This window comes from Plasmodium vivax, chromosome 3 (genome assembly GCF_000002415.2).
Source record: "Plasmodium vivax chromosome 3, whole genome shotgun sequence".
Taxonomy (NCBI): domain Eukaryota; phylum Apicomplexa; class Aconoidasida; order Haemosporida; family Plasmodiidae; genus Plasmodium; species Plasmodium vivax.
The window spans coordinates 18,365-43,666 of record NC_009908.2 but is presented as its reverse complement, the minus strand read 5'-3'; the positions used below and the strand labels follow the sequence as shown (position 1 = coordinate 43,666).

The 25,302-nt window shown below is 42.8% G+C and overlaps 4 protein-coding genes across 4 annotated transcripts, besides 6 other annotated features; 1 reads left to right on the top strand and 3 right to left on the bottom strand.

Annotated features, from left to right (window-relative positions):
• On the top strand, window positions 1–2,766 carry PVX_001065 (hypothetical protein, conserved; the record flags this gene model as incomplete). The annotated part of the gene is made up of 4 exons (XM_024731144.1): window positions 1–517; window positions 695–1,012; window positions 1,139–1,546; window positions 1,601–2,766. The coding sequence occupies 4 exons, from the start codon at window positions 1–3 to the stop codon at window positions 2,764–2,766; spliced, it is 2,409 nt and encodes an 802-aa protein (XP_024587006.1).
• Window positions 616–681: a microsatellite.
• Window positions 2,767–2,934: 168 nt separating the features above from the next.
• Window positions 2,935–2,972: a microsatellite.
• Window positions 2,973–4,606: 1,634 nt separating this feature from the next.
• Window positions 4,607–7,922, bottom strand: PVX_001070 (hypothetical protein; the record flags this gene model as incomplete). Its single annotated transcript, XM_024731143.1, has 1 exon — window positions 4,607–7,922. Exon 1 carries the CDS (start codon window positions 7,295–7,297, stop codon window positions 4,607–4,609), a length of 2,691 nt encoding a protein of 896 aa, XP_024587007.1. The 5' UTR covers window positions 7,298–7,922.
• Window positions 7,923–8,041: 119 nt separating this feature from the next.
• Window positions 8,042–8,071: a microsatellite.
• Window positions 8,072–9,945: 1,874 nt separating this feature from the next.
• Window positions 9,946–11,863, bottom strand: PVX_001075 (ubiquitin-specific protease, putative; the record flags this gene model as incomplete). Its single annotated transcript, XM_024731142.1, has 2 exons — window positions 11,518–11,863; window positions 9,946–11,191 (listed from the first exon to the last, which is right to left on the bottom strand). Exon 2 carries the CDS (start codon window positions 11,095–11,097, stop codon window positions 9,946–9,948), a length of 1,152 nt encoding a protein of 383 aa, XP_024587008.1. The 5' UTR covers window positions 11,098–11,191; window positions 11,518–11,863.
• Window positions 11,766–11,787: a microsatellite.
• Window positions 11,864–12,951: 1,088 nt separating the features above from the next.
• PVX_001080 (hypothetical protein, conserved) lies at window positions 12,952–24,480 on the bottom strand (the record flags this gene model as incomplete). Its single annotated transcript, XM_024731141.1, has 3 exons — window positions 12,952–13,548; window positions 13,858–19,338; window positions 19,474–24,480. 3 exons carry the CDS (start codon window positions 24,478–24,480, stop codon window positions 12,952–12,954), a joined length of 11,085 nt encoding a protein of 3,694 aa, XP_024587009.1.
• Window positions 13,237–13,274: a microsatellite.
• Window positions 13,369–13,403: a microsatellite.
• Window positions 24,481–25,302: the final 822 nt, after the last annotated feature.

The following is a 25,302-nucleotide window of genomic DNA, read 5'->3' as shown; positions in this document are numbered from 1 at the left end:
ATGCTGAATGGTTCGGGGTGCTACGACTTCGCCGCAGGAGATTCCTTGGGCGTGAATTACATGAATAAGCTGAAAAACAAATTATTTAACTTTGGCAGCATACAAACGAGTGATGTGGACGATGCGGGGGGTGACTATCGGAACAGCATGGGGAGCGTAGTGCATGCAGGTGGGGTCGGAAGCACAAATGGGAGTGACAGTGGGCGCGTAAATATGAGCAGACATAGCAGTGGGGAGGCCAGCGGAGAGGTCACCCAGGAGGTCTCCGGAATGATGAGCGGAGAAGGCATCGCAGAGCGTATCGCGGAGGGCGTTGCTGAGGGCATCCCGGAGAGCATTGCACACAACATCTCGGAAAACATCGCTGAGTGCCCCGGAGAAGGAGCGGCAGAGCTGATTGGCAAACAGGACGGAGGAGAGTTCGCCAGCGGATTGGACAGCATAAGCTACGTGAACCCCGACGTCTACTACAAGAAGGAGAAAGCGAACCATGGCAGTGCCAACCCCCCAGTGAAAGGTACCCAAAGGAGCGCGCCGTTTGTGAGAGCGGAGCGGTTGCGCGGTGAAAAGGCAGCAAGTGAGTTGTGTGTACGTATGCTCATATGGGTATATGCATATATAAGTATATACATGTATGTATGTACATGTGCCGACTGCTAGGCGCACTCATTTTATTGCTTCCCCCCCTGAGCAGAGAAGAGGGAACGCACCCCGAGCGACTACCTGAACATCAAGAAGAGCAAACTGATTAACAACCTAAATTTTTTCATGCGCGTCTGCTGCAACAAGAACTCCTATATAAAATTTATTAATCACTATTTTAACATAATTTATTGCAACAACATCAGCATATTGTTCAAGTATGAGGGTATTTTGCAAAAGTTCGATGAGCGGAATGAGATGAACTTGACGGAGAATGATTACTACAATGGGTATGTGAAGCTGAACCAGGTGCCGATAGTGATATATGGGAATGGGGGTGGCACCAGTGAAAAGAGCGGTGCCGAAGGGGGTGTAAGCGGTTTAGGCGGTGTAAGCGGTTTAAGCGGTGTGAGCGGTTTAAGCGGTGTGAGCGGCATGGGTGTAGGCGGCGACGGCGCGAACGGATTTGGCGCCCCCCCGAGCGAAATCAAAATAGACATGGACACGAACCAGGAGTGCCTGAGGAACAACTCCAACCTGGAAAGCAGCGTCCTCAATTTTATTAACATCTACGATAACTTGACGGTCAATTTTTTCAATCATATTTTCACCAAAATTAACAACAACGAAATGAACATACATAATTCTAATATAGACCTCATCATCCACAACTTTCTTTATAAGAAGCATTTGCTGAAGGAGAATATTTTTAATTTGCTGCTGAACATTAGCAAGTCGTATGAAATAAAATATGGCCGTGTTCTTGCGGACATAAAAAATGACGAACATGTGAAGGAGAGAAATGAGAAAATAATTTTCGAAATGCTGAAGGATAAGGTGGAGGGGCGTTTCACCGACTCGAGGAAGAGGGGCCGAACCCCCTGGCCTTTGCACTCTGCTTTGTGTGGCGGCGAGATTGGCGGTGAGGGTGGCGGTTTTTATGGTGTTTCACATAAAGGTGAGGGTGGCGGTTTTTATGCTGTTCCTCATAACGGCGAGGGTGGCGGTTTTCATGGCGCTTCTCATAGCGGTGATCTGGGCGTGCTGTACCACGGCGTGGACAACTTCCAGAACGGCCCCTCGTACGGTCCCTACCAAATGCGGCCCGCCGATAGTTTTGACCACATGCAGGAGGGACACACGAGAAGGGGAATCGACGGAGACCCTGAGAGCATGGCCAACTGGGGGAAGCCCGAAATGCATGACACATCCCATGGTGAGCTAAACGAGTTACTAAGTAAAAGCAAAGAAAGCGAAACTGGCGACATTTTTTGCGAAATAAAAGATTCAAACATTAACAGTAGCAATTTTAATAACATGATTAGCAACAACACGGATGCGACTACGACGGCGGCAGGGAGTGGAACGTCCACGTCGACGGGGTACACCACTGGAGTTATGTACAATCGTGCGGCGGAGATGGCGTTAGAGGAGAGGGTTGCTCATGTGGAGAGCGCTATCACGTCCGCCAGTTCGGTCTACGAGTCTGGGGAGAATTGCGTCCAGTGTGGGGGTACCCTGAGTAGCGGCGTCTTGGTTAGCGGCAATTATGCGAACTGCCCCAACTGCGTAAACTGCCACCGGAGCGGAGAATCCCCCCTGCTGCAAGACATCAAGGAGATGCTGAACAAAGAAATCGATTCGTACGAAGGGTACTACACCAAAGGAGTGGATGAAGAAGAAGAGGAAAAGGAAAAAAATGCAAACATAATAGAAAACGTCTACACCTTTTTAAAAAATAATGTTTTCATCCCAAGCAACAATATATATACAGACTTTATGGAAAACGGGAATGACATATTTTTGAGCAAAATAAAAAAAAGCGATAAAGCTACCTACTTTAAGCTGATAGAAAGATTCGACCGCATGTACAATTTTATAAACGAATTCAAGAGCAGCCACTCGACGAATGAGGTTAGTGAAGAGAGGGTCACTCAGGAAATCAGCGAACCGTTCCCCAAGTACCGAAAGAGAAGATGTAGCCACGATGAGTACGAACTAAGAAACGCAAGCCACACGAAGAGGTGCTTGCGGAATTGCAACAGTAAGAGGAACCAGCCGATTAAGCGCAGCAAAAGGATTATAAAGAAGGCGGAGATGTCCAAGGTTAAGAAGATGAAGTAGTGCCAAGTGATGAGGAAGGAGAAAAACCACTGCGATGAGAGCTTTCAGTACAGGGGAGCGTTACCTGCAAATGTAGAGAAAAAAAATAGGAAAGTTAGGAAAATAATAATGGGCATTCATTTCTTCTGTTTTGGAATTTTTCTGTTTTTTTTTTTTTTTTTTTTTTTTTTTTTTCGTAATTTTTAAGTACAAAAATTGAGGGGTATTTTTTTTTTTTTTTCCCGTCTAACATTTGCATCCTCTGGTTCGCATGTCAAATAGTGGTGCTTCGCGTTTGGGGCGGCTAGGAATCTGCTCCGTAGAGGAGCCACCATGGCAACTGCTCATGCGCGCCCATACGCGTTGGCCTACTCCCCCCGTGAAAACGCCTTATGAGTGCGAAGCAAATGCAAACATGCTTAGCAGCTCATAAGGGGAAATAAAACGTACGCACCGATCATACAGTTACGCATCTCAACTTGCGTGATGTGTGTTCCCCGGGCAGACGTAAACGGAGCAATCTGTTGTAATATCAACGTCAAATGTGTACGTTCAGTGTAACAAAAAAATAAATAAATAAAAAAAATTTACACCTGGGGGGAGAGGGCCACATTTTTTTCATAACATTTTCGAAAATGGAGTAAAACTTAGACATGTAGAGCTTCCCTTTTTTTACGTGCGAAATGGGGAGTGCGTTTTTAATTTTTTTCTTTTTTTTTGCGTCTTCGCTGAGCTGTTAAGGCGTCGCGGAAGTGAAAAGGGTTCATTTGAAAGCTACACACACGCAGTCGAGGCGGTAAAAGAAGTTACATCAAAGGGGAATTGTCTGAGACAATCTTTGCCACGTCAACTGTGAGGGGATATGCACATGTGCACCAGGTGAGGCAACGCCGAAGCGGGAAGGAAAGGGAGCCCGGAAGTCTCCTTCCCCGCCGTTTTAACTCAGACGAGGGGGCATTTGCCAGCGTGCAGAGCAAAGTAGAAATGAAAACGTGAAAACTGTCCCTATTAACGCAGCTACCACTTTAATGTGAAAAATATATGCCCCTTTATTTCTCTAAACTCATTGGGGGTGATCTTTCACGAGAAGGACATCTCGTTGGGTACTTTGAGGCAGTTCTGCCACCTGTTTTGTGACAATTCGATACATGTTGGAGGTTTCAAAAATGGGGGAGTTTGTTTCGCCCACGTGGCCCTGCAGGGGACAGCACATGTGCGCATCTTCACACATGTATATTATTTTGGGGAGTGGTGGCCAAAGTTATACCTCCTGCAGGGCGTCATAATGTGGGAGTGCTTGACAGGGAAAGGGCCCCCCACACCGGTTGACCATTCACACATGGTGATCTCACGAGACGACTAAATGCGAAGTGATCTTTCCTTTTTGAAGACGCAGGTGCTACTTATTCTCCCAAGTTGAGAGGCTCTCTTAGCAGCGTTCACTAAAATGATTAAGAAGGGAGTGTCTCTATCTTAGGGCAGCTTCCTCATGGTGGTATCCCTTCATTTGATGGGCATCTTTATAGCTTTCCAAGCCCCGCCATGCTATACACCGTTGCTATGATGAACCAAAGGGCTTTTTTTTTCTAATAAATCGGTTGCTTTCCTCATTTGGTACGCCACTCCGTAGGGACAGATCCAGAAAAGGGGAGTTCGCCCCAGTTTGACGTGCTTGTCAAGATGGGAAAAAAAAAAAAAAAAAACAAGTAGGCTTATCTGAACTGTAAAAAAAAAGGGGGAAGGAAAATTGCTTGCAACCTCACTGGGTAGATTCCCCTTAGACGTCCTTTCTTCAAGTGCCCTTTGAACAGTAACCATCGAGTGGCAGGACAACCCGAAGTTGCATGGCAACCTTATGGAGCTACAGTTTATTTTTCATCTCCTCCAAGTTGTCCTCAATTTGGCGGATTACATAATTCCGTTCAACCACGTGAATAGCATTGCTGTTTAGGATCCCTCTGCGGACCTGGCAATTTAGCAACCTCTTATAGTGAAAAAAGAGCGAAGCATTAGTGACTATATGTCCGGTGAGTCTCAACCGGGTCGCTTCCCTCATGGCAGCTGACAGTACACTCCTCACAAGTGAATCCTCTTGAATAAAAAATGTGTCCTTTATAATATTTTTGGAGGGACTTGGGATATGTTCATACGTTTTAAAATCGCACGTACTTATCATCTCGTTGAAGAGATACATAAATTTATTTTTCATCGTTCGATTTTTTTTTATTAAATGGATGGAAGATTTTTCGAAAAATAAAAATTTCAAGGAGTTGTATATGGAGAAGAGGAGCCCATACGTGGTGACGTCAAATTGGAGCTTATAAATGAGCCGATTGAACACGAAGAGAGTTACCAAGTAATTTTTCTGGCGCATGTCTTTTATGTAGTATATGTAGTCATAGATAGTGTGCATACTTTTGTTCTTCATATCTCCAATGGACAAATACTGTATGAAAGGATTATACACGACATTGATTTTGAAATTTAGGATGGAGCGGAACAGGTTTTGTATTTGGTAGTAGATGATTTTTTTTTCATGCAATTCTTTGAAGTAGTAGTAACTTTTTTCTATATAGAAATAATTATGCTTTAGGAGTTGGTGCCACTTGTCTTTTTTTCTCATTTCTTTTAAGGCTTTGAAAGTGAGTAGCGTCGGCATCGACATGATGTGCTGTGCGCATGTTTGGTTCGCGTCTGCGAGGGGGTTGGCCATTTCGAGGGAGCTCATAATTTGGTTCAGCTTCGCCACTGTGCGGAAGATGGTGTGCTTTACCAGCATGTTGCACCTGGTGTTGCGGATCAGTTGGGCGAGTTGCTCGTCGAGATTGTCCCCATGTAGGGAGTGGTCACTCAAATTGGCGTCGTCTGGAAGGGGGGGGTCACCTGGGGTGGCACCATGTAGGAAGTGGTCATTCATACTGGCGTCGTCTGGAAGAGGTTCACCTAGGGTGGTGGCACGCAGGGTGTTGTCACTCAAATTGGCGTCGCCTGGAAGCGGCTCACTTGGGGTTGCTCCACTCATGCGGCGTTCCCCCCTGTCCACCCAATAACTGCCCAGGCGCGCCCTAATCAGCATGGCAAAGGTGTCACCATTCCTTTTGAAGAACTTCCTCTTTATTTTGTTAATTTTTTTAACCGCATTGAACTTTTTGATAGTGTGTGGAGTCATAATGCCAGGCTCGATGCTATCCTTCGCAGAGTTTCTTTCAGTGGGGTCCGCTTTGGCCAGAACCCGCTCAAGTTCCTTCAACTTGTGTGAAATTTTCTTAAATTTGGCGTGCACCTCTTGTATAACGTCACTTATGAGGAGCAAAAACGGGTAAAAGGTGTCGAGATAATCTAAAAGAGAGATAATGCACTTCTTGTAGGTGCACATAATGTCTTGCACCTCATTCGGAGTAAAAGGCAAAGAATTATCATTAACGTACATATGGTCCACGAAGTAGTGATATCTGTTGAGGACAAAGATGATGAAGTGCACTTCGTTCGAATGGTACAGAAAGGACGAATTTATGTATCCCGTTAGGTATAGGGAAAAGCGAAAGTATGTTAAGAAGAAAATGAAAAAAAATTCCACCTCGTAGTAATCCATTTTTATTTTCATATCATATTGGTTCTTATTTAGTTTGTTAAAGAAGTACGTGCTGAGTAGTTCATCATTTGGGAAGTTCCCATCGGTGGGACCATCACTACAACGAGTTGCACATTCGCGGATTTTGCGGAAGGTGTGGAAGCACTGGACCTTTAAGTTATCCCCGTCCGTTTCGTCCTTCACTTTGTTTGTCTGGAAGTAGTCCCATATGGCTTCTATGAAGATGCGCTTCTTGAAGAAGGGGAGTATGATGAGCATTTTTTTCGACAGGACGTTCTGCGCGATTAGTTTTTCTGCCTCGTGCGTTTCTTTGGCGGGGTGGTTATCGGCGCGGTTAGCGGTTTGGTTAGCTGCGTTGTTAGCGGCGTGGTTAGGTGCGCCCCCCTCATTTTCAAACACATCATACACGTCGAACGTTTCCAAGACGTCCCCGTTTCTTCGCAAGTCGCCGTTTTCCCCTGAACAGGCACTCCCTGCATAATCGATGCGCTCAAAAATTTGAATTAACCTGTCATCCTGGTTGCAACCCTCGTCTGTGTGAGCACTTAGATCGCTAAGGGTATCATTGGATGTAGTGCTCTGTGCGTCAAACTCGCTTGTGCTTTGATATGCCTCCGATCCGTTGGATTCTAAAAATTTGGGAGTTTCAGAGGAGTCGCTACTGTTGTGTGTTGAGTCTTCGCACATGTGTGCATCCGTTTCGTTGTACCTGTTTGGGTTGACTAGCAATTCGCTTCCTTGTTGTGACACCTCCCTACAGGTTTTGCTTTTCTCAACGCATGCGAAATTTTGATCATTTTGACCGTGTCCCTTGGTTTGATTCACCCCCCTGCTGCTTCCATCTTCACAGTGGGTGTCGCCTCTGCGGTTGAGTAGCACTTTATTTCTGTTCTTCAATTTTTTTTTCCGTTTGTCTGTTCCTTCACTTTGCTGTCGAAAGTGGCACTTCCTCTTTTTCATCTTGTGATGTTTATTTTGTAGGGAGGGCGAATCTTACGGGTACCACCATGGCAATTATTTCATTCTTCTCTACGCCGCTATCCCTACCACCACTGGGATTGGGACTCTCGTTGGAGAAATTGATGCACTTCGGGGGAGAGTTATACATGTAGGCTCGGTTCCTAACATGTATGCGTTGCACATGTGTGGATATATTTACATAAACAGATCATCCCTTTTTGGATGTTGAGATGTTTTTCTTTTTCAAAAATTGGGAGGTGCTTCTCTGATGAGCAGCGGTATGCATCCCGAGAGTACAAAATGTGTTTAGTAATATGTGCACGAAGGTGTAAAGGCGGGATGGGGATCTTCAATTGGGGCCAACGCGAAATGGGAAAAATTACAGCATCGCATGGGGGAGGGGTGGGGATTCGATTTGTGCTTCTACAGTGCAGTGAAGAGGGGGAGAAGCAGGGCGTCATTCGAAAGGTAGTCTGGTCAGGGAGTGTTATTCGAATGTGTAGAGGGTGTGGGGGGATATCGAAAGTTCCATCTTTCGCATTTTTATTTTGCTTCAATTGTATGTTAATTTTATGTTAATTTTACTTTAATTTTGCTTTAATTTTTTTGATAAAATGTTATTTACGAAAATTGGGAAAACACACACACTTTTAGGAGATTAGAAAAAAAGTGAAAGTCTCCAAAAAAGTTAATTCATTCCACTTGTAGGATGAAAAAAAAAAAAAAAAAAAAAAAAGAAAAATCGATAGACTTATAAATACACAAATGTGTATTAAAATGTAGAGACCGCACAAATGGGCGTTTTTACCAATTTTGTAAATCCCTAACGTTATTAATAAAAAAAAACGTTTTAGACCTCCAGTGTGTTTATGCGAGGTGGAAAGTTTAATCATGTTGTCCTTGCTTGGCCAACTATACTAGATGGAGAAATAAAATGCGAATGGTTAGTTTTTTCGAATAAGCACAGGGGAGGTAATCAATTGGAGTGTGCACATGGAGGGGTCGCGACGGGACGGCATAACTTTGGATTAAAAGATGTGCGTTCATGTGTTTTTTAAGAAAACTTTGGTAGATGTGTTTTATTTGTGGTGAGTGCTTCACTGGTACTACTGTTGAGTGTGCTAATTTTTTTTTTTCTTTCTTCTTTTCACATTTGGAGAAAATTTCAAAGTTTGGATTATATAGTCATGTAGATATTTTCTCTTTTTCCTTTTTTGTACGCTTTTCCGTGGCGCATTCATCTGTGCGCGAAAAGCGTGTGACTTGAAGGGGAGAGATATGCCTGGGCGCAAGTTTAGCTGCTGAGGGAGTGGGCGAATCGCGCCCAGTGTGGGTGATCTACCTGGTGCTGCGCCTCATTAACGCGTAAAGCGGTTTTGCAGAAATGGAGCAAGTGGTGGGTGAATAGCAGAAGGTCTAGACAACTTGGTTGCCGCTGTAGTTCACGGTGTGTTGGAGCCTCACCCCGGTTAGTTTGTTTATTTTTTTTCCACTTTTTCGTTTTCCTCACTTCGGACGTGCACATCCGCGGGGGCGTTGCAGCAAATCCTCGTGAAAAGGATCCCCCCAATTTTGCAATATTGTTAACTATCCCTTTTTAGTGGAACGGAAGTTGGACACATTAAACTGTTCTTATTTTTGCCTTCCATTTAGGCGGGTTATATGTGCATTTTTTAAATGAAAAAAGAAAAAAAATTCCGGTCGGTGCATAGTGTTTTTAACACTGCGCGTTTTTGCGAATGCTCCATTTTGCTCCCGCGCGCACGTTTGAATTGTCCTTTTTTGCAAAATTGAAGAAAGTTGGTGGAAGGCGGGAGGGGAGAAAACAAACGGGGCGATAACAAGCGGAGTGATAACAAACGATCGGGCACACAAACGAGCAAAAGGATGAGCAAATAAAAGTGCTAACGAATGAGCACACAAATGAACATATGGGCACACACCGCTGCTAACTATTTCTGGCAGGAGGGGCGCCTTTTCGTGTGTCCCCCTTTTCGTCACCACCCCAGTTTGCACAAAATTAGGGGACACACATTTTTGTAGCACTTGGAAAAAAACACAAAAAAAGTGGGCTACTCTGGAGAGGTGATTTAAATTTTTGATTTTTTTTTCCTTCATTGCAAATGCAAATATGAACAATGAAGAGGAAATTAAAAAAAAAAAAAAAGGTACTTCTGCCGATTCGTCTTAAAGTAAGCACTTGTCAAAATGGGAAATAATCCGGGTGTTAAAATACGCATGTGTGGTGTTTATGCTATCCCCCTGGGTAATTGGCGTGCTTATTGTAGATAGACACATTTGAGGAAAAAAGCGGACAAGATCAGCATCCAATTTATGTTTATCCTTTCGGGTGATGTGCAGGACGGGGTATTTTTGAAGACCCACTGGGTGGGTTTCTCCTCCCATGTGAATCGTCACGATGTGTTTTAGGAGCGGTATAATCGGCCTACCACACTGTGTTGATAGGGACATGTGAAATGTAGAATAGCTGCCAATGCAGTTACAGTTGAAGGGCCTATTTTTCGCATTTCCTCTGTAGGGATGATATAACTGGCGTTATGAACAATTTCGCGTCTATTTTGTGCAAGCGTATGGCACATTTATCCGAAGCTGCAGGTGCGTTCTCATTTGGGCGTGCCTCCAACCCCCTAGGTGACCCTCCTAAGTAGGAGCAGGTAAATGTCGCTAATATTTTCGGGGTTAAAGGGGTTACTGAGTTTTTTCATTTTTTCATCATTGCACTTGTAGAACCCATCGGTGTGCTTAACGACGGCTGTGTAGTGCCCATTGTAGCTGTTGCCGCTGTGACAAATGAAGCTCTCGATGAGGTACTTCGAGTTAGATAAAGACTCATGGCTGGACATGTAGGCAAAGGATGTAAAATCAATTAACCCATCCCATGGCAGCAACACAGTAGTGTCAATTTTTTTCACTCTACTTTTGAAATAATTGGTGCACTCGTAACTCCACTTAAATCGTTTGATATAAATAATCATATACAAGTTGGGCATTCTGTAGAGGCCTTTTTTAATGCAGCTATTTTGTTTGGATTTACAGATGGGGCAAAATAAGTGGCAAAAATCGTCACTCTTCATGATGTTACTCTTTAGTAAATCAATCAGGGAGGTACTTTGCATGTGTTCATTCTGAAACTCTAACCCTAAGTCTAGGCAAAATTCAAAACTGTGTCTTGTGTGTCCACACTGGGTGCAAGTGATGCTAGAGACATTTTGGAACCCTAAAAGGTCTGTCACTATGCTGTTATCCTTGTAGAGATATTTTACCCAGTACTTTTCTGATGCCTTTTCTTTGCTATCTTTATCGTCCAGAATGATTTCGAAATTTTGCGGAAAATTAAAATCGCGGTTGCACTCCACGTTTACATAGTTCAGTAGCATTAACAAAAATTCGTGTGCATCATTTTGTGCGTTGATCACTATGGTGCTATTATATTTTTTCATTTTTTTTAAAAGGTTAATATGCCTTTCTGTGCATAAGTACTCCTTTTCTACTTGGTACGTTTCTTCAACAATGTAGAAGAGGGCCTTCAGTATGTCTCCCTTGTACTTTGATTTCGATTTCGTCTTTTCGTATATTTGGTCAAATTTGTTCAGCAGGTATATGCAGAGCGGTTTGATGGAGAGCAGCAGTTGGAGGGAGGCGTTGCAGTAGCACACGTTTCCATTGTTCTGGAAGGACGTGTGCCTCCTTTGGACACTCCCGTGATTATCATACTTGGCGTAGTATTTGTAATTCTTCGTGTAGAACAAATCGCGCAGCTTGTGCTCAGTGAGGTTCATCTTGTCTCATTTTGGGGGGGTGGTGCGAGGTGCGAGGTGCTCGGTAGAATGTGCCTCTTTTGCAGTTGCGCCCTCCGTACACCTATGCGGTTACCTTCGGGGGGGGAAACCAACCCGAGCATTCACTTGTGTGGTTAGGCGAATATACCTACTTGTGCGGGTGCCCCTTCACGTCTGCAGTACGTGCGCCCGTCTGGCAGCTGCTCGAACAAATAAATATTTATCTCTTTCTTAATTGTGCACACGTTACGGTGGCAACTGCGAACTTTTTCATTGTTTTGCAATTGAGGAGTTCTTCCTTTTGCTATATTTTAGCACTTCTGAAGTTGTGATTTGTTTGTGACTCCGCTTCGCTGTGGAAACTTTGGCGCTACGCGTCAGGCGGCGTTGCTCTACGCACGCGTGCTGGGAAGTACATACTTGCGTTGTGGGGGAAGGCTTCTTCCGCGCGGCTGCCTTTACGTTCGGTCGCAGTGGAATGGGAGCGGGGTCAGTTCGCCCTTCCGTGTGCGGGTTAAAGGGGGCGTTAAAATTGTCGTTAAAATTGTCGTTAAAAATGCCCGTTAAAATTGCCCATTAAAGCGGCCGTTAAAATTGCCGTTAAAATTGCCCCTTAAAGTTGCCCATTCTGCGGTTAAAAAAAAAAAAAAAAAAAAAAGCAAACCAAAGCATAGCATAGCATAGCAAAGACGGGCGAATGAAAAAACGAGGATGCTCCAACCCTTTCCACTTCCACTTGACGCTTTTTTCTTTTTTCAACCACGTCGACAGCAAAGTAGGAATTATCTCAACGTGAACCAAAAAAACAGGGGGCATCAAAAAAAGGGGACAGAAATTGATAAACATATGTGGCAATCCAATCGAACGCGAAACGTGCTGCTTGGCACGGACGGGAATGAACTTATGCGTATAATCACGCACAAGTACACTGTACACGCACGCGGATATTTATGTAAGTATGCATTTGCGCTTCTACGCATGCATACATACGTACACATGCGTCCTTTTGCGCTGGTTCGTACACATATGCAACATGCATTTTTCGCGCATGTATGCTGTGAGGGGGGGTGAACGGAAACCGTCGGGAAAAAATAAGCGTTTGAAAGGGAAAAAAAAAAGAAGAAAATATAGCGGTGTGGGAAAAGGAAACACTCGAAATTTGCATAGCGCAGCATAACTTGACATTTATGTAGTGATGCATCTTTAGCGGGAAAAATCTCTGCTAACATGTTTTTTTTTTTTTTCAGCCCCAGTGGGGTCTTCTTAACTCGTTTTGCACAGCAGGATGGTTCAGTTTGAGGTTATTAAATTAGTGAGAGGGAAATGTGCGCATCGTTTGTTTAGGAAAAAATGGGAAGTGGCAGCGTTGGAGGGGGTAGCGTGCGGGGGGCGTTGCATTACGCATGATGGGGAAAAAAGGAAGAAAAAAAAAAGAAAAATATATACATATATATAGAGAGAGGCGGACAGCATTGTACATGTCCCCCCCTTTCCGCGTGCTACACGAACGTCCCTTCATCAAGTACCCCCTTTTTGCGTTCGTATATGATTATGCGCCCGGGGGTGGGGGGGATAAACGAAGAAACAAATAAGCGGGAGGTAATGTCAAAATGTGCGCGAAAACGCTACTGCTGCGTCGTTTCAAATAAAGACATTTTATAAAAAACAAACGGAGGAAAAAGGCAGGATGGCAGGGGCGTCCGATTATACTCGCGGAGGATATATAAGCAGACATACGACAAGAACATTCATACATAAACAAAACGCACACATGAACAAACGCAAGCATGTGCACTTTCATGTGCGCGGAATTATAAGCGCGTTCCTCAGCAGGGTGACTCCCCTTCCTACACATCAGCCCCATAACGTGCCGGCGTATTTTTCAAAAATGACCCCCTCATCGGCCACGTAATAAAGCTTCACCTTTTTGTACATCATTTTTTCAAGAAAAGCGTCGTAATTGGCAGGGGCGCAGTATCGTCCTCTTTTGAGAGTGAAGTTGGCACCCTTGGCGCCGCTCATCCTTTGAGGTGTTGTCCAACTAGAGCGATTCGTGCTATTTGCTCGGTCTGTTCCCTTTTTTCTTCGCTTTCCCTTCTTCAAAATGTCATCATCATCATCATCATCATCATCATCATAATCATCCGTGGAAAGTGCCTCACCCGAGCTTGTGCTGTTGCCAAATATGTAGCAGGCCCGTTTCTTCCCTGGGGGGGGTGCTAATGATGATAACGCTCTATTTTTTTTCTTCTTCTTCTTCTTCTTCTTCTTCTTTTCGTTGAGTACCAAATTGTCAAATTGGTTAACAATTTTGTAATTTTTGTTTAGCTTGTACATTTCGCTCCTCTTCGATACGTACATCAGTTTGAAGGAAATGAAGTTGTCCTGGCACATGCCTCTTAGGAGGAAGTTCAGGTCGCAGAAGCTCAGAATTTCGATACTCTTGTATATCTGTGCGGGGTGGAAAGGTGTGAAATTAAGTAGCGGGTATGCACAAAGGATGACACTATAAGCATCCAGCTGTATGAGGTGTACGTTTTTCTTTTGCATGTTTGGGGAAAAGGGACGGCAGTGTGAACAACTGGGTTATTCGTTTTCAGGGGGGGTGCAAAATGGGGCCAAATAAGAGAGAGAACATCTCTACGTTGTACACATTACGGCACGCTTCGTATGCAAAGAATGTGTGACAAAAAAGAACGCTTCTTTTCTTTTTGCACCCCCTGAAAGGGTGTCCACTTCCCCGCTTCTCTCTTCCCTTACGTCAAAGATGGAGGAGAACGGATTCGCCTTGAGGTAAAAGAACACTTTTAAAATATAAAAAAAAATAAATTTCACGTTGGTACTTCCATTCATGTACGTAAAGCTATTTACATTTATGTAGTCATCATTAAAGTAGTACAGCGTAACGCTTTTGCAAAATGGGGAATCGTTTTTCCGCTTATATGAGAAGAGCATATGCTCAAAATACTTGCACGCCTTGTTAATAATACTTTTTATGTATCTTATAACGCGGGGGTAGGATTTATTTTCAATAAGGTACAGCAGTTTATCTCCCAGTTTGGTGCGATAAATGTGATTCTCTTTAAATCCGCTTTGCGTTTCTTCCCCAAGGGACTCTTTCATTTTACAAAAATATTCCAACAGGTAGAGGAAAAAATAATCATGAATGATGATGTGGCATGGGAGGTTGAACAGCAGAATTAGTCTCGGAATGAAATTCGGTTTCCTCAGCGTGTTGTTATTTGTGTAATTTATGTATATGTAGTCAGTATAGGCTAGCTTCCTCCCCTTGTAAATGACCTTTTCTCCAACGTTCTTCTTGCCCACGTATTTTTCCTCCACATTCACGGCGTGTGTGTCTTTCTTTTGACAGTTTTGCATTTTTTCCCTTCGGATTTGCAGCGCACCGTTCGGGAGCACTCCCCTCTGCAGTAGGAACTTCTCGAAGATTTCGGCGTCCCTCTCTGTGATTTTCTTAAAATCCAGTTTGAAATTCGCCAAGTGGATATTTATCATATTCAAAAAGGGGTACTTCACGTTGTGCTCATAAAAGACATTTTTCCTTTTGCACGCATTATTTTCGCTATGATATTTGGGCAGAAATATCTTGTGCGTATTCATGAGGGGGAATATATTTATAAGGTTTAATTTGTGTAGGAGGAAAAGAATAAAATCGTATTCCTTTTTTACCTGTGTGTATTTGCCATAAGTTGTGTTTTTTAAAAATTCTTGTAAGTACATTTTTTTTAAGCTATCCATAAAACGCCCTTCTTTTTTTTTTTTCTTAACAGTTAGAAGGATGAATATCATTTTGCGTATTATTTTGTTGAACAGGGAGGGGCTCTTTTGGGCGTTTGTTTTGTCTTTACTGGGGATCTCCATATGGGCAGCCTCTTTCTGTGCGGCGTTGCGTTTCTTCGCTTTTTGGCCGTTAAGCCGCCCCGCCATTCTTATGACTCTCAGCTCGTTCGGCTTGAACTTGTTCAGGTTGTAGTGCTCTTCGCGGTCGCCCTTGGGTAGTTCGTTCGGCAGTTCGGTTGGCAGTTCGGTTGGCGGTTCGATTGGCCGGTCATCAAGTGGACCTTCCTCCTCGTCGGCCTCTCCAGGTTCCCTATTTGCGGTATCACTTCGACATTTTGCACTATCTGCACAGGAGGAAGGACCTTCCCCCATTACGCCATGATGCTTAGCTATATCGTTGTCGTGGCCTCTGTACATCTCGTTGAGCCTTCCAGATGGGGGGATTTTCCTCTGCTTTTTTTCCGACGCGTCCCCCTCACAGTCTGCACACTCATCGTATGCCTTTAGCATATCGCTGAGGTAAAAAACGTGATATAAAATTTGCGTAACGAAGATGAAGGACTCCTTAAGGGTGTTCACCTTTTTTGCTTTTCCTTTTTTAACCTTCACTTTTTTTACAAAAGGGTTTTTCCGTGCGTTACAGCGGTGGGGTGATTTTGCGGGTGTTTCCTTTCCCTGTTTGGGGTAGCCACCCGTGGGTGCAATTTCTGGCCCTTTCTGCTGGTACCTCTGTTCGAATGGCTGTCCTTCGTTTGTCATAAGCGAAGCAGAATGGGCGCTCCTTTTTTTGTTCCCCAGTTTGGGCCTCTTATGATTGTCTCTTTCGAGCCAGTAAACGCTGTTCTTCAGATTGGTAACTTGAACATCCAATAAAGAGTCGACTCTCTTGGGGGCATTCGAAATGTAGGCGATGTTATACAGGTGGATATTCTGAGGGTACCAATCAAAATCGATGAAAGATTTTTTACTAACATTATAAATTAGTAATTTGTTCTTACTATAAATGATGCTGTTGTGGAAGTTATTTTGCTGTACATATTTCCAGAAAAGGTTCGCAAAGTTAACCCTATTCGTGTCATTAACATTTAGGAGGAGGGAATTTTTAAATTGGCTAGTCGGCACCGTACCTCTGATGTGATTCTCGTATATGTGTAGGCAATATTTTTTAAAATACGTAAAGAGACTGTTGTTTTGCTGACCGGTGTGGTGGTATAACCACCTCAGGGAGTTATTCAATTTGGAACAATTTTTATCTTTACCAGTGGAGAAAATTTGAGACAATCTTTTTTCGATTTTTTTCTTTTCACAATGGTTTAGGATGTAGTAATTGGGAAAGTACTCACTAACGTGCTTCGTTAGACATTTTATATGTTTGGTTATTCCTCCGAGGACTTTCTTTCTTCCATCATTTGCATTTTCTAGCAGCTTGATAATTTCGAAATCATCTGAAAGGTTGTCAAATATATCTGAGTCGTTGGCACTGGATGATGTGTAACTCATGGCTTTTTCTTCCTCTTTGTAGCAGCCGCTTGGGTAGTCCTCACCGTTTGGTTTGTTTCCCCTTTTGCCTTTAAAACTGTGAGAGGTGGAATTGCTCGTTCGTTTTTTTCTGGTTCGTTTTGACTTTTGTGCGTGGTTTTTCCGTTTGCATTTTTTTTCTGTTCCTCGCGGGTGGGTCTCCTTTTCGATGTCGCTCAGTTGGCTACCACGCTGAGAGGAGTCGCCCTCGTCGGGGTAGGAATCGTCCCCATAGGGATTGCCCACATAGGGATCCTCCGCATAGTGATCATCCGCATAGTGATCATCCGCGTAGTGGTCCCCCTCGAAGTTGCCAAAATGGTAGGAGTCATCTGCCTCGTAGTGGTCACCCCCGATGGGGTCTCCACCCCCAGTGTGGCCCTCCTCATCCGCCAGTATGTAGTTATTACACGCGCACAGGATCATTTCCCCCTTGAGGAAATTATGCACATAGTAATTTAAGTCGAAAATTGTAAGCTTCTTTTGGAAGTAGTGTTTCGTGCATTCTCCATTAGAACTTCCGTTCGTGAGGTTATCACTTTGCATGGCATCATTGGAGTCGTGGGAACGGACCGGGCATTCCCCCTGATCATACGTATGGCTGTTCAAACCGTTTAGCAGGGGGTGCCGATTCGGCTGAGCGTCGAAGTTGGCATGTTTGTAACCGTTCTGCGGCGTGGCACTGCTGGGGAATTTCTCAAAATGGGCATCCAGACCGTTTATGCCATCTTCATCGTCGTACACTGCATCGATGTGGTAGAGTAGTTCCCCTAAATGACAGTTTGGGATGTTCTCCTTTCTGTGCAGCGCATCTGCCTGGGCGCTCTCCGCATTTTTCTTCGAGTGGTAAATCCCATAGAGGTAAATAACATCCACAACGTTGTCCAAAAAAGATTTTTTCAAAGATAAAGATAACTTCTTTTTGTAAAAAATGGATTTATAAATTAAGTAGGAATACACATTGTCGCATACTAGGTCATTGGCAATGTAATAGGAGAGGACGTAGGACGTATCCACGACGTAATTTTTTTTTTTTATAAATCTTAGGGCATTTTTTATATCCTTCATTTTTTGAAAGTACAACGGTTTGGTAATTTCCCTGTACAGCGCGTATTGATCCCCATAATTGATTATAAAAATTTTTAACAAATTTACAAGCGAAATAAATTTGAAGTGGAAAATATTCTTTATGTACTTATCGTAGTAATAATTGATGTTGGTGTAGGTACAGTTGTATATGTGCGTTGCAAAGTAGTTCAAAATACACCTGGCCAAATTTTCATTCGACAAAATGAAAAAATAATGAACAATATTCTTTTTGAAATAGAGAAATAGCTTTTTCTGGATGTACATGCAAACGTTCTGTTTGAATTTTCCGACCATCATATTGTTTGCCTTAATCCATATGCTCTTTCTGTACGGTTCCGAGTTTGTCCTATTTTTTAAATGGTATATTACGTGGAATTTTCTCAGCTGAATGGAGGCAAAATTGTTGAGATGGTTTGGCGTTTCCGAAGGGGAGGGTACTACTTCCACGCTTTGTCTGTTACGGCGTTTCAGTTCGTTCCCTTTATGGTGACGACTTGGGTGTGTAGTGGTGACTCCACTGGGCAGCCTCCCTTTTTTCCTTCGCTCCTTCATCAGTTTGTTCTTCTTCGCGTGCAATTTCTTTCGCTCGTTTGAGGATCGTGCCCCGGTTACTTCCCCTCCGTTTGGAATATCCCGTGGGGTGTTTCTATCCATTTCGTCATTATCATTGATTGGTAGAGTCCACCCTGATGGGGAATTATTTTCTCCATTTGGGAGCGGTTTGTCCAGGGGAAATTGCTCATTTTGGCGTTCCCTTTTTTTTTTCTCTTTTTCCAAACATTTCTGCGACATGGCCAGCTTCACAATTACAGTTACGAAATAAATGTAAACTATTCGCAGGGAGTATTTTACCTTTACTTTTTCTATGAAATTGTTCAAATGTTTGGAGTTCCCCTTTTTGCAGATGCTTAGGGGAAGATTGGCATGTTTTTCATAGTGTGTACCGTTGGCCCTATCTCGCTTAGCAGCCATTTCTGTGTGTTTTCTCTTCATGTGTGTGGATTCTTGGTGCGGCAGCTCGATCTCTTTAGATGAAGTGACTGCTCTCCTTGGGTGATTCATTTGTGGCCCCTTTTCCAACTGTTTTTTAAATGCATCATAGGGGGCTCCAATTTGGGGTCCGCATATGTTGGCGGTTTGGCCAGTGTAATGCAGTGAGTGGGATTCTCCTATACCTATGGCATTCCTCCCCCTAGATGCGATGGCCAAATTGAGGTTACTCAAATGACTGCCAAAATTGTAGGGCGAGAAGCCGCTCGAGTTTTCTTTGACTCTATTTTTGATCTTCAAAAAATCGCTCAGCTTCTTATGTATCATTTGCTTCGAATTTGAAAAGAAGGAAATGAGGTCTGAAAAATTCCTGTTCACATTATGCACATTAGATATGTGGCTGAGCAAATCGTTTTTAAAAAAATATACGTTGTTGCAGAAGGGGCATGAAAAGGACAGGTCCTTCTCTGTCATGGTTGCGCCTCCATTTTTTTCTTTACTGTACCAATCGTAAAAGATGGAAAAGTATTTTTCAATGTTACTTCTAGAGACGTTATATGATTCCCTAAATGTGTTGTATTCCCTGTAGGTTGTTAAATTTTCGGCTAGCTTCGAATTTGAAATGTTTTTTTTTTTCACTTCTTTAACTAAGCTTATGAACAGATTTCTGAGTTTCCTCGTTAGGAATAATTGGTTGGTGTAGGCATTGTGCAGCAGGAGAGACTTCAGTCCTTTGTTTTTAATTTTGGAGCTCTTGAGAATGTCTTGTAGGGTCAGTTTTTCGCTCGCATTTTTTTGCAGGTGGCCTTCAACGAGGAATTTCTTGAACCGTTCGACGATTAGCTGAAGAGGTGGGGGGAATAAAAAGATGTGCGAATTAGCATCTTATGGATATACACTCATCTGAGCATCTAATCAAACGAAGCATAAATGGATCGCCAGCTCAACCCGCATGGGCACCCATCCGTGGAAACTTACATATAGGTTGTAGTAGTATTCTTCGAAGTGGTTGTAGCGAAGCATGTTGTAGATCGGCAATTTCTTTTTCCCCTTTTTGGACGAGAACAAATGGATGCTAACGTTTTGCCGGATAATAATCTGCAGATTGTTCTTTTTTAAATCTAGGAAGGATAAATTAAGTTCCCTATTTTTTTGATTTGAACCTACGCTGGGTTTCCATTTGTGGGGAATATTTTTGTTCATGTCTTCAAATTTAAGTTTTACTAAATTCATGTTGCAGAGAAATTTTAACTTCCTGTAGAGGAAAAAGAACACGCATATTTTGTCACTGCTTTTGATAATGTTGATGTCGTGTTGGCACAGATGGTCACTGTTTGGTTTTTCATCTGGTTTGTCCGCGGCTCGCGTGCTTTTCTGTTCTCCATTTGTAGTGGCACTGTGGGTGGGTTTTTCCGCCTCTGTTGTGTAAAGCGGTGGGGAGGTCATATGGCTCTCTGTTTTTCCCTTTATTACGAATGAGCTTGTTGACGAGTTGGGGAAATGCGAGTGATCATTCTTGTTTAGGAGAAAACTTTCGATCATGCGTTGCTTGCTACAATTTAGTGAAGAATAGGACGTCAAAAATTCGAACAAAATTGGGGGCAAATCTTTCATTCTCTTTTTTCGTTTCTCCTGTAGGAGGTAATTTTCGATGTAATTGAGTTTGCATCCCACGCTGATGATTTTTAGGTATTCGTCTAGGTAGAGATTTTTCAAAATGTCCTTCACGGTTAGTGCGTTGCTGCTTCGATTGGGGGGTGATTTGTGGGATGCTTTATGGGGTTCCTTGTGGGCCTTTTTAGGGGAAGATTTCCTTTTCGCTTCTTCTATATATGATAATTTCCTCTTTTTTGGGTTATCCGGGTTTGGAGTGAGTACAGCCTGTGTATCACACTCGTTTTCCTTTTCTGCCGTGCGCGTTTGTCTTGCCCTTTTCCTTTTCCTCTTCTTCCCCTTTAGTATCCTTATTAAGCATTTGTGGAAATATTTATATCTGGTCATTTTTGAAAAGATGTACCCGTTGAAGTAGTTTATGCTGTAGGAGAATTCCTGGGTGGTTTTAAAATTTTGAAACACTTTGCTGGTTTTTATTTTTTTGCTAATAATTTGATTTTCCTTGCACTTGAAGGCTGATTCGTTTAGAATGTCAATATAGAGCACGTTGCAGGCCGTTCCGTTTTGGCTTAAACTGGTCGCAGCGTTGTTGTTGCGGTTGGGTTGTCCACTAGGGTTGTTAGTTTGTGTTTCCCCTAGGGGGTGTCTCCCTCTGGAAATTTCGTTTTTATCATTTAGGGTGGAATTTATGCCACTTTTACTGAAGTGGTAGGGAGTTGCTTTCCCATTTTCGCCACTGGGAAGTTTGTTCTCAATTGCATAAAATTGGTGCGATTGCTCCATTTTGCCTCTTTTACTGAGCGACTGGGTTGGAGGTGTGGCCATTTTTCGCTTGCTGCTTCGGTTGGCTACTTCCACAGGGGTGAATGAACTTATCATTGAGTTATTCGGAATTGGAGAGGACAAATTAGAACCCGTCTGGTTGCATCTATCTTTTGTGCCGTGGAGGTTATCATTAGGGGCATTTATATTCGCTTCTCCATTGTAGAGAGTGATGGGCCACATATTGGGGTCTTCACATGGAGCTGAAAAATTGTACGATGATACTCCCCTGTGGGGACCATTTTCAGGATACTCCGTCAGATCGATAAAATCTTCTTCCAGTGCCTTTTCCCGGTTGGACGAAAAATAAGCACCATCTGCCTCGTTACTGTGCATCTGTGCGGTCACGTTGGAATCATCTTTTGTGGGGATCCCCCCTTGCTGCGCAGAATCGGTGATACCTTTCGCTTTGTCGTTGAAAATATTAACGGTGTATTTAAACTTCTTACTGATGATGTTACCACTGGATATGTTATAATATTCTGTTTTTTCTTTATTCGTTTTATCATTAGGGTTCGCATGCTTATACGACGAAATGGCATAGTCCTGTTGAATTTTTGCATACAAATCGTTAGACTGCTTTTCGGATAGGGCATTCGAATCGTAGAAGTAGTACTTAACCGTTTTGCTGTTAAGAAGAGTGTACTTTTTAAAGAAGGCATTAATTTTGGTGGAGTAATTAAAAAGCCTTTGAACGGATTTCCTGTCAATCGTCCTTCCATTGTTCTCTATGGTGATGAATAAATCTTGGAGGTACCGAAATGTAGTCACCTTGGAACTTAGCAGGAAGTGGCAAAAAATGAAGAGTCTCTTAATAAAGAGGTTACTTTTTAACTTGGTCGTATCTTCCATGAAGTACTTAATAAAATCGATGTCTTTTTCGGATGAGTCTACCTTATTTAAGGTGGGGTCATCTTGGCACATTGCGAACGTTTCATCGTTTGTAGATTCTTTTAGAGTGGCAGTCTGACTCTTCTGCTTCCTCACCTCTGCACTGCTGCATCTGGGGGTGGAATTGCTGATGTCCCGTTTGAGAACAAATTTTAAGTAGTAAAAGAAATGAAAACTGCACGTGTACAAATCATATTTATCTTCAAAAGTTTTGAAGTTCTTCACATAATGGTCAAAAAAATCTTTGTAGTTGGCGAAACTGTCCACTGAGTCCTTCTGCTTCGGTATGATGTAGGTCAACACGTTCATGTCTATTTCGTTCACCGTGTTGATATAGTTTAACACATTTAGGGATTCGTTTAGTTTGTTAAATTGGATGTGACTAAAGTTTTCCTGCGTGGTGTTGTACCTGTTTGGTTTTTCGGTCGGTTGGATGGTACTTACGGTGAGGTTATCCGTTGGGGGGGCACTACCGTTTTGGTCTGGTGAGCCGCTCATCATTTGGTCAGTGGGAAGAACATTTCTGTTCCCTTTTAAGGACTGATCATCTACAGTGATTTCCTCCCCTGGAGCTACCTCGTCACTTTTTATTACACCTTGCAACGTTTGATTAGCCTTGCCGGCAAGGGCCCGCGGCCTCTTCTGCACATACTGGTACATGTAATTGTCAATAAATCGATACATAAAACTTTTGTCCTTCCTTTCTGGAATTTTTACAACTTCTTTGTTTCGAACGAGCTTGCTAAGAAAGGTGTTTGTTTTTTTGATGGACATGAGGAGTACCTGCGAGATTTCCTTAGTCGTCATTCCGCTTATCCCTTTGCTCATAATTAGGTACTTAATTTTGTTGTACAGTGAGAGGTGGTTCAAGAGCAAATTTTTATTCCTACCAGAGTGATTGGTGTAGGCGTTGTTATCCGAATCGCTGTCAAATGTGGAAGAGGCAGACGATTGTGAGGAGGACGATTTTTTGTTTCCATCTTCAATCGGTTTGTTAATTTCTTCGGTTTGTTTCGGCAAATCGTCGGCTTTTTTATTTCCATAGAGAAAGGAAAACTCTGATTCGCTTGATTCTTCCTTCCCGTTATGAGAGCTGGAGTAATAGTCCGTGTCGTTAAGTCTGTCGTGGATGTTTAAATCCATGTAATTTTTGAACTCGTTTATTTGCAAATTGCAGTTTTTTTCATTCATGAAGATGTTTTCTTCTTCCCCCAAGGGGATGTCCCTTTGAGGTGCGTCGACGGCGCTTTCGTTTGGGTGGACGCGGCTCATCGGGGGTGGGTCCCCATCAGGTGCGCTATTATCCGTTTGGCGACACGGCGTACTCCCTATCGTGTGACCTTTCGAGTGCTCGACCTTCCCGTGGAGGGCACCCCTCTCGCTATGATGCTGTGCCGACTGGGTGGAGGTGTCCCCCCTTTTTAGGTGCATCCCCAGTTGGTCCCAGGCACTCTCTTTGGTAACGTTGCTCCTGAAGAACTCATTTTTGAATTCAATTTTCTGGACATAATCTTCACACATCAAGTAGCAAGATTTGTTTATAAACTTGATGAGGTAATCATAGTTGTAGTAAAACAGAATGAGAAAGTTAATAATATTGTCGTAATTTATTTTATCTTTATTTTCATAATTTAAATAGCAATTTTCGTACGATGAATGGATTTTAATTTTGCACATGATTATTTTTTTCTTACAAATGAGGTGGGACAAAATGGAATTGAAAATTTTCAGCGCCTTTTTAATTTGTATATAATAGTACGGGTTGTACACAATTAGCAGTTTGAAAAATATGAGGGACAAAATTTTCTGTGGTATTATAATGAACCTCTTTAGGAGGTGTAAAATAATTTTATTTATCGAAAGGACGTTCTGCGAGTATAGCACGTTCTTTATAAATATGGGCAGCAAATTGTATATAAAATAAATGTTAAAGTATAGGATGTAGGAGGGGTTTAACTTTATGGTGTTGCTGCTGCTGCTGTTACTATGTGCGTTGTGGTTGCTATAGTCTAATGTTTTCTCCATGCTGCTTATGTTGATGCTTATTTTTTTTATTAGCAAATACTGGAAAAGTACCTTTAGGTGGTAGTGCACCATTTTGACATCCATGTTGAGGTACTTGGCCAGAGAGCTCTGAATTAGTCCGTCGTACTTGCCCGAAACGATGTACAACAGGATCAAAATTTTCTCTTTGCACTCCTTAATTCGTTCGTAGTAAAACAGATTGTGCTTGTTGTATATGTAGATGTTGTTTATGTAGAGGCTGATTTCAGTGGCTGCGTTTAGGAGGCTATTTGGGTCTTCCTCCAGGGGTGATTCAACACTGTTGTTGTATTGGTCTAGGTGGGCTCTACAACTGTTCGCCCGCGGCTTGCCGAGTTGTTCGGGCGCGGCCGCATTCTTCCCCTGCTGTGACATGCTTACATCTTTGCAGTAATACAAAACTCGCAGCACTTCTCTCTTCATGTGCACATCCATGTGCACGTTTTTATTTCTCTCCAAATTTTCGAACAACTCCTGCAGCGTTATGCAGTAGTTAACTTGATTCTGACTGTTGTCATCACTGTCTTCTTTTTTTTTACTGTAAGAGGTTTTTTCCTTTTTGTTGAAACTGGTACACAGTTCGTCAAAAATGTATTTCAACAGCACTCTATCCATTGTGCGGTTTGGTGTTTTGGGGATAGCAAAATATTAAATCAAAAATTTGCAGATCGCCCGGATGTGCGTTCCACAGGGGGGGAAGAAGTGGCACATTAAACGCTGCCCAATTGTTAGGCACATAAACATGTCTTAAACAAACATATGGAAAAGAGTGAGTCAAATTTTAACGAACAAATGGCGTTAAGAGAGATAAAAAATCGCAATGGGTGAGTGGAAGTTACTCTAGACAAACACAATTCAGCATAAACTGAAGGGGGGCTTTAATGTGGCGTCCCCGTGGGGCGTACCTCTCGTTGATTGACGAATAAAGTGAATTGAAGGAGGGGCCAGAAAAAAAAGAATAAACGAAAGGGGCACACAATTGGCACAAAATGGACACAAAGTGACAAAACAAAGCGGTAATTTCCCTCACAAATGGGGGTCAGACTAGCTGAACTAATTTAGGCTTAAAAAAAAAGGCACATACATTGTAGGCAGCAATTTCGCATGAAAAAGGGGGGTGAACGAAAAAAAAAAAAAAAAAAATACATCTACAAATTGTTGCAAAATTACGGAGTGGGAGATATTCCCATTCTTAAATTATGTTTTTATTAGGCAAACAATGTTCGTGGGATAATTAGCGAGGCGTTGTTCTGCTCCTTTGCAAATGCAGAGGGGAGAAATGGAAAATAGGGGCATATGCCATTACGTAAGCGGTGGCAGAAGTAGGGTCATGCGCTGTTACATGAACGGCGGCATAAATACGGCCATGCGTTGCCACATAAATGGCACATTATATGGGACACAAATTTTGTTATATAAGGCATAAATGGGAACATA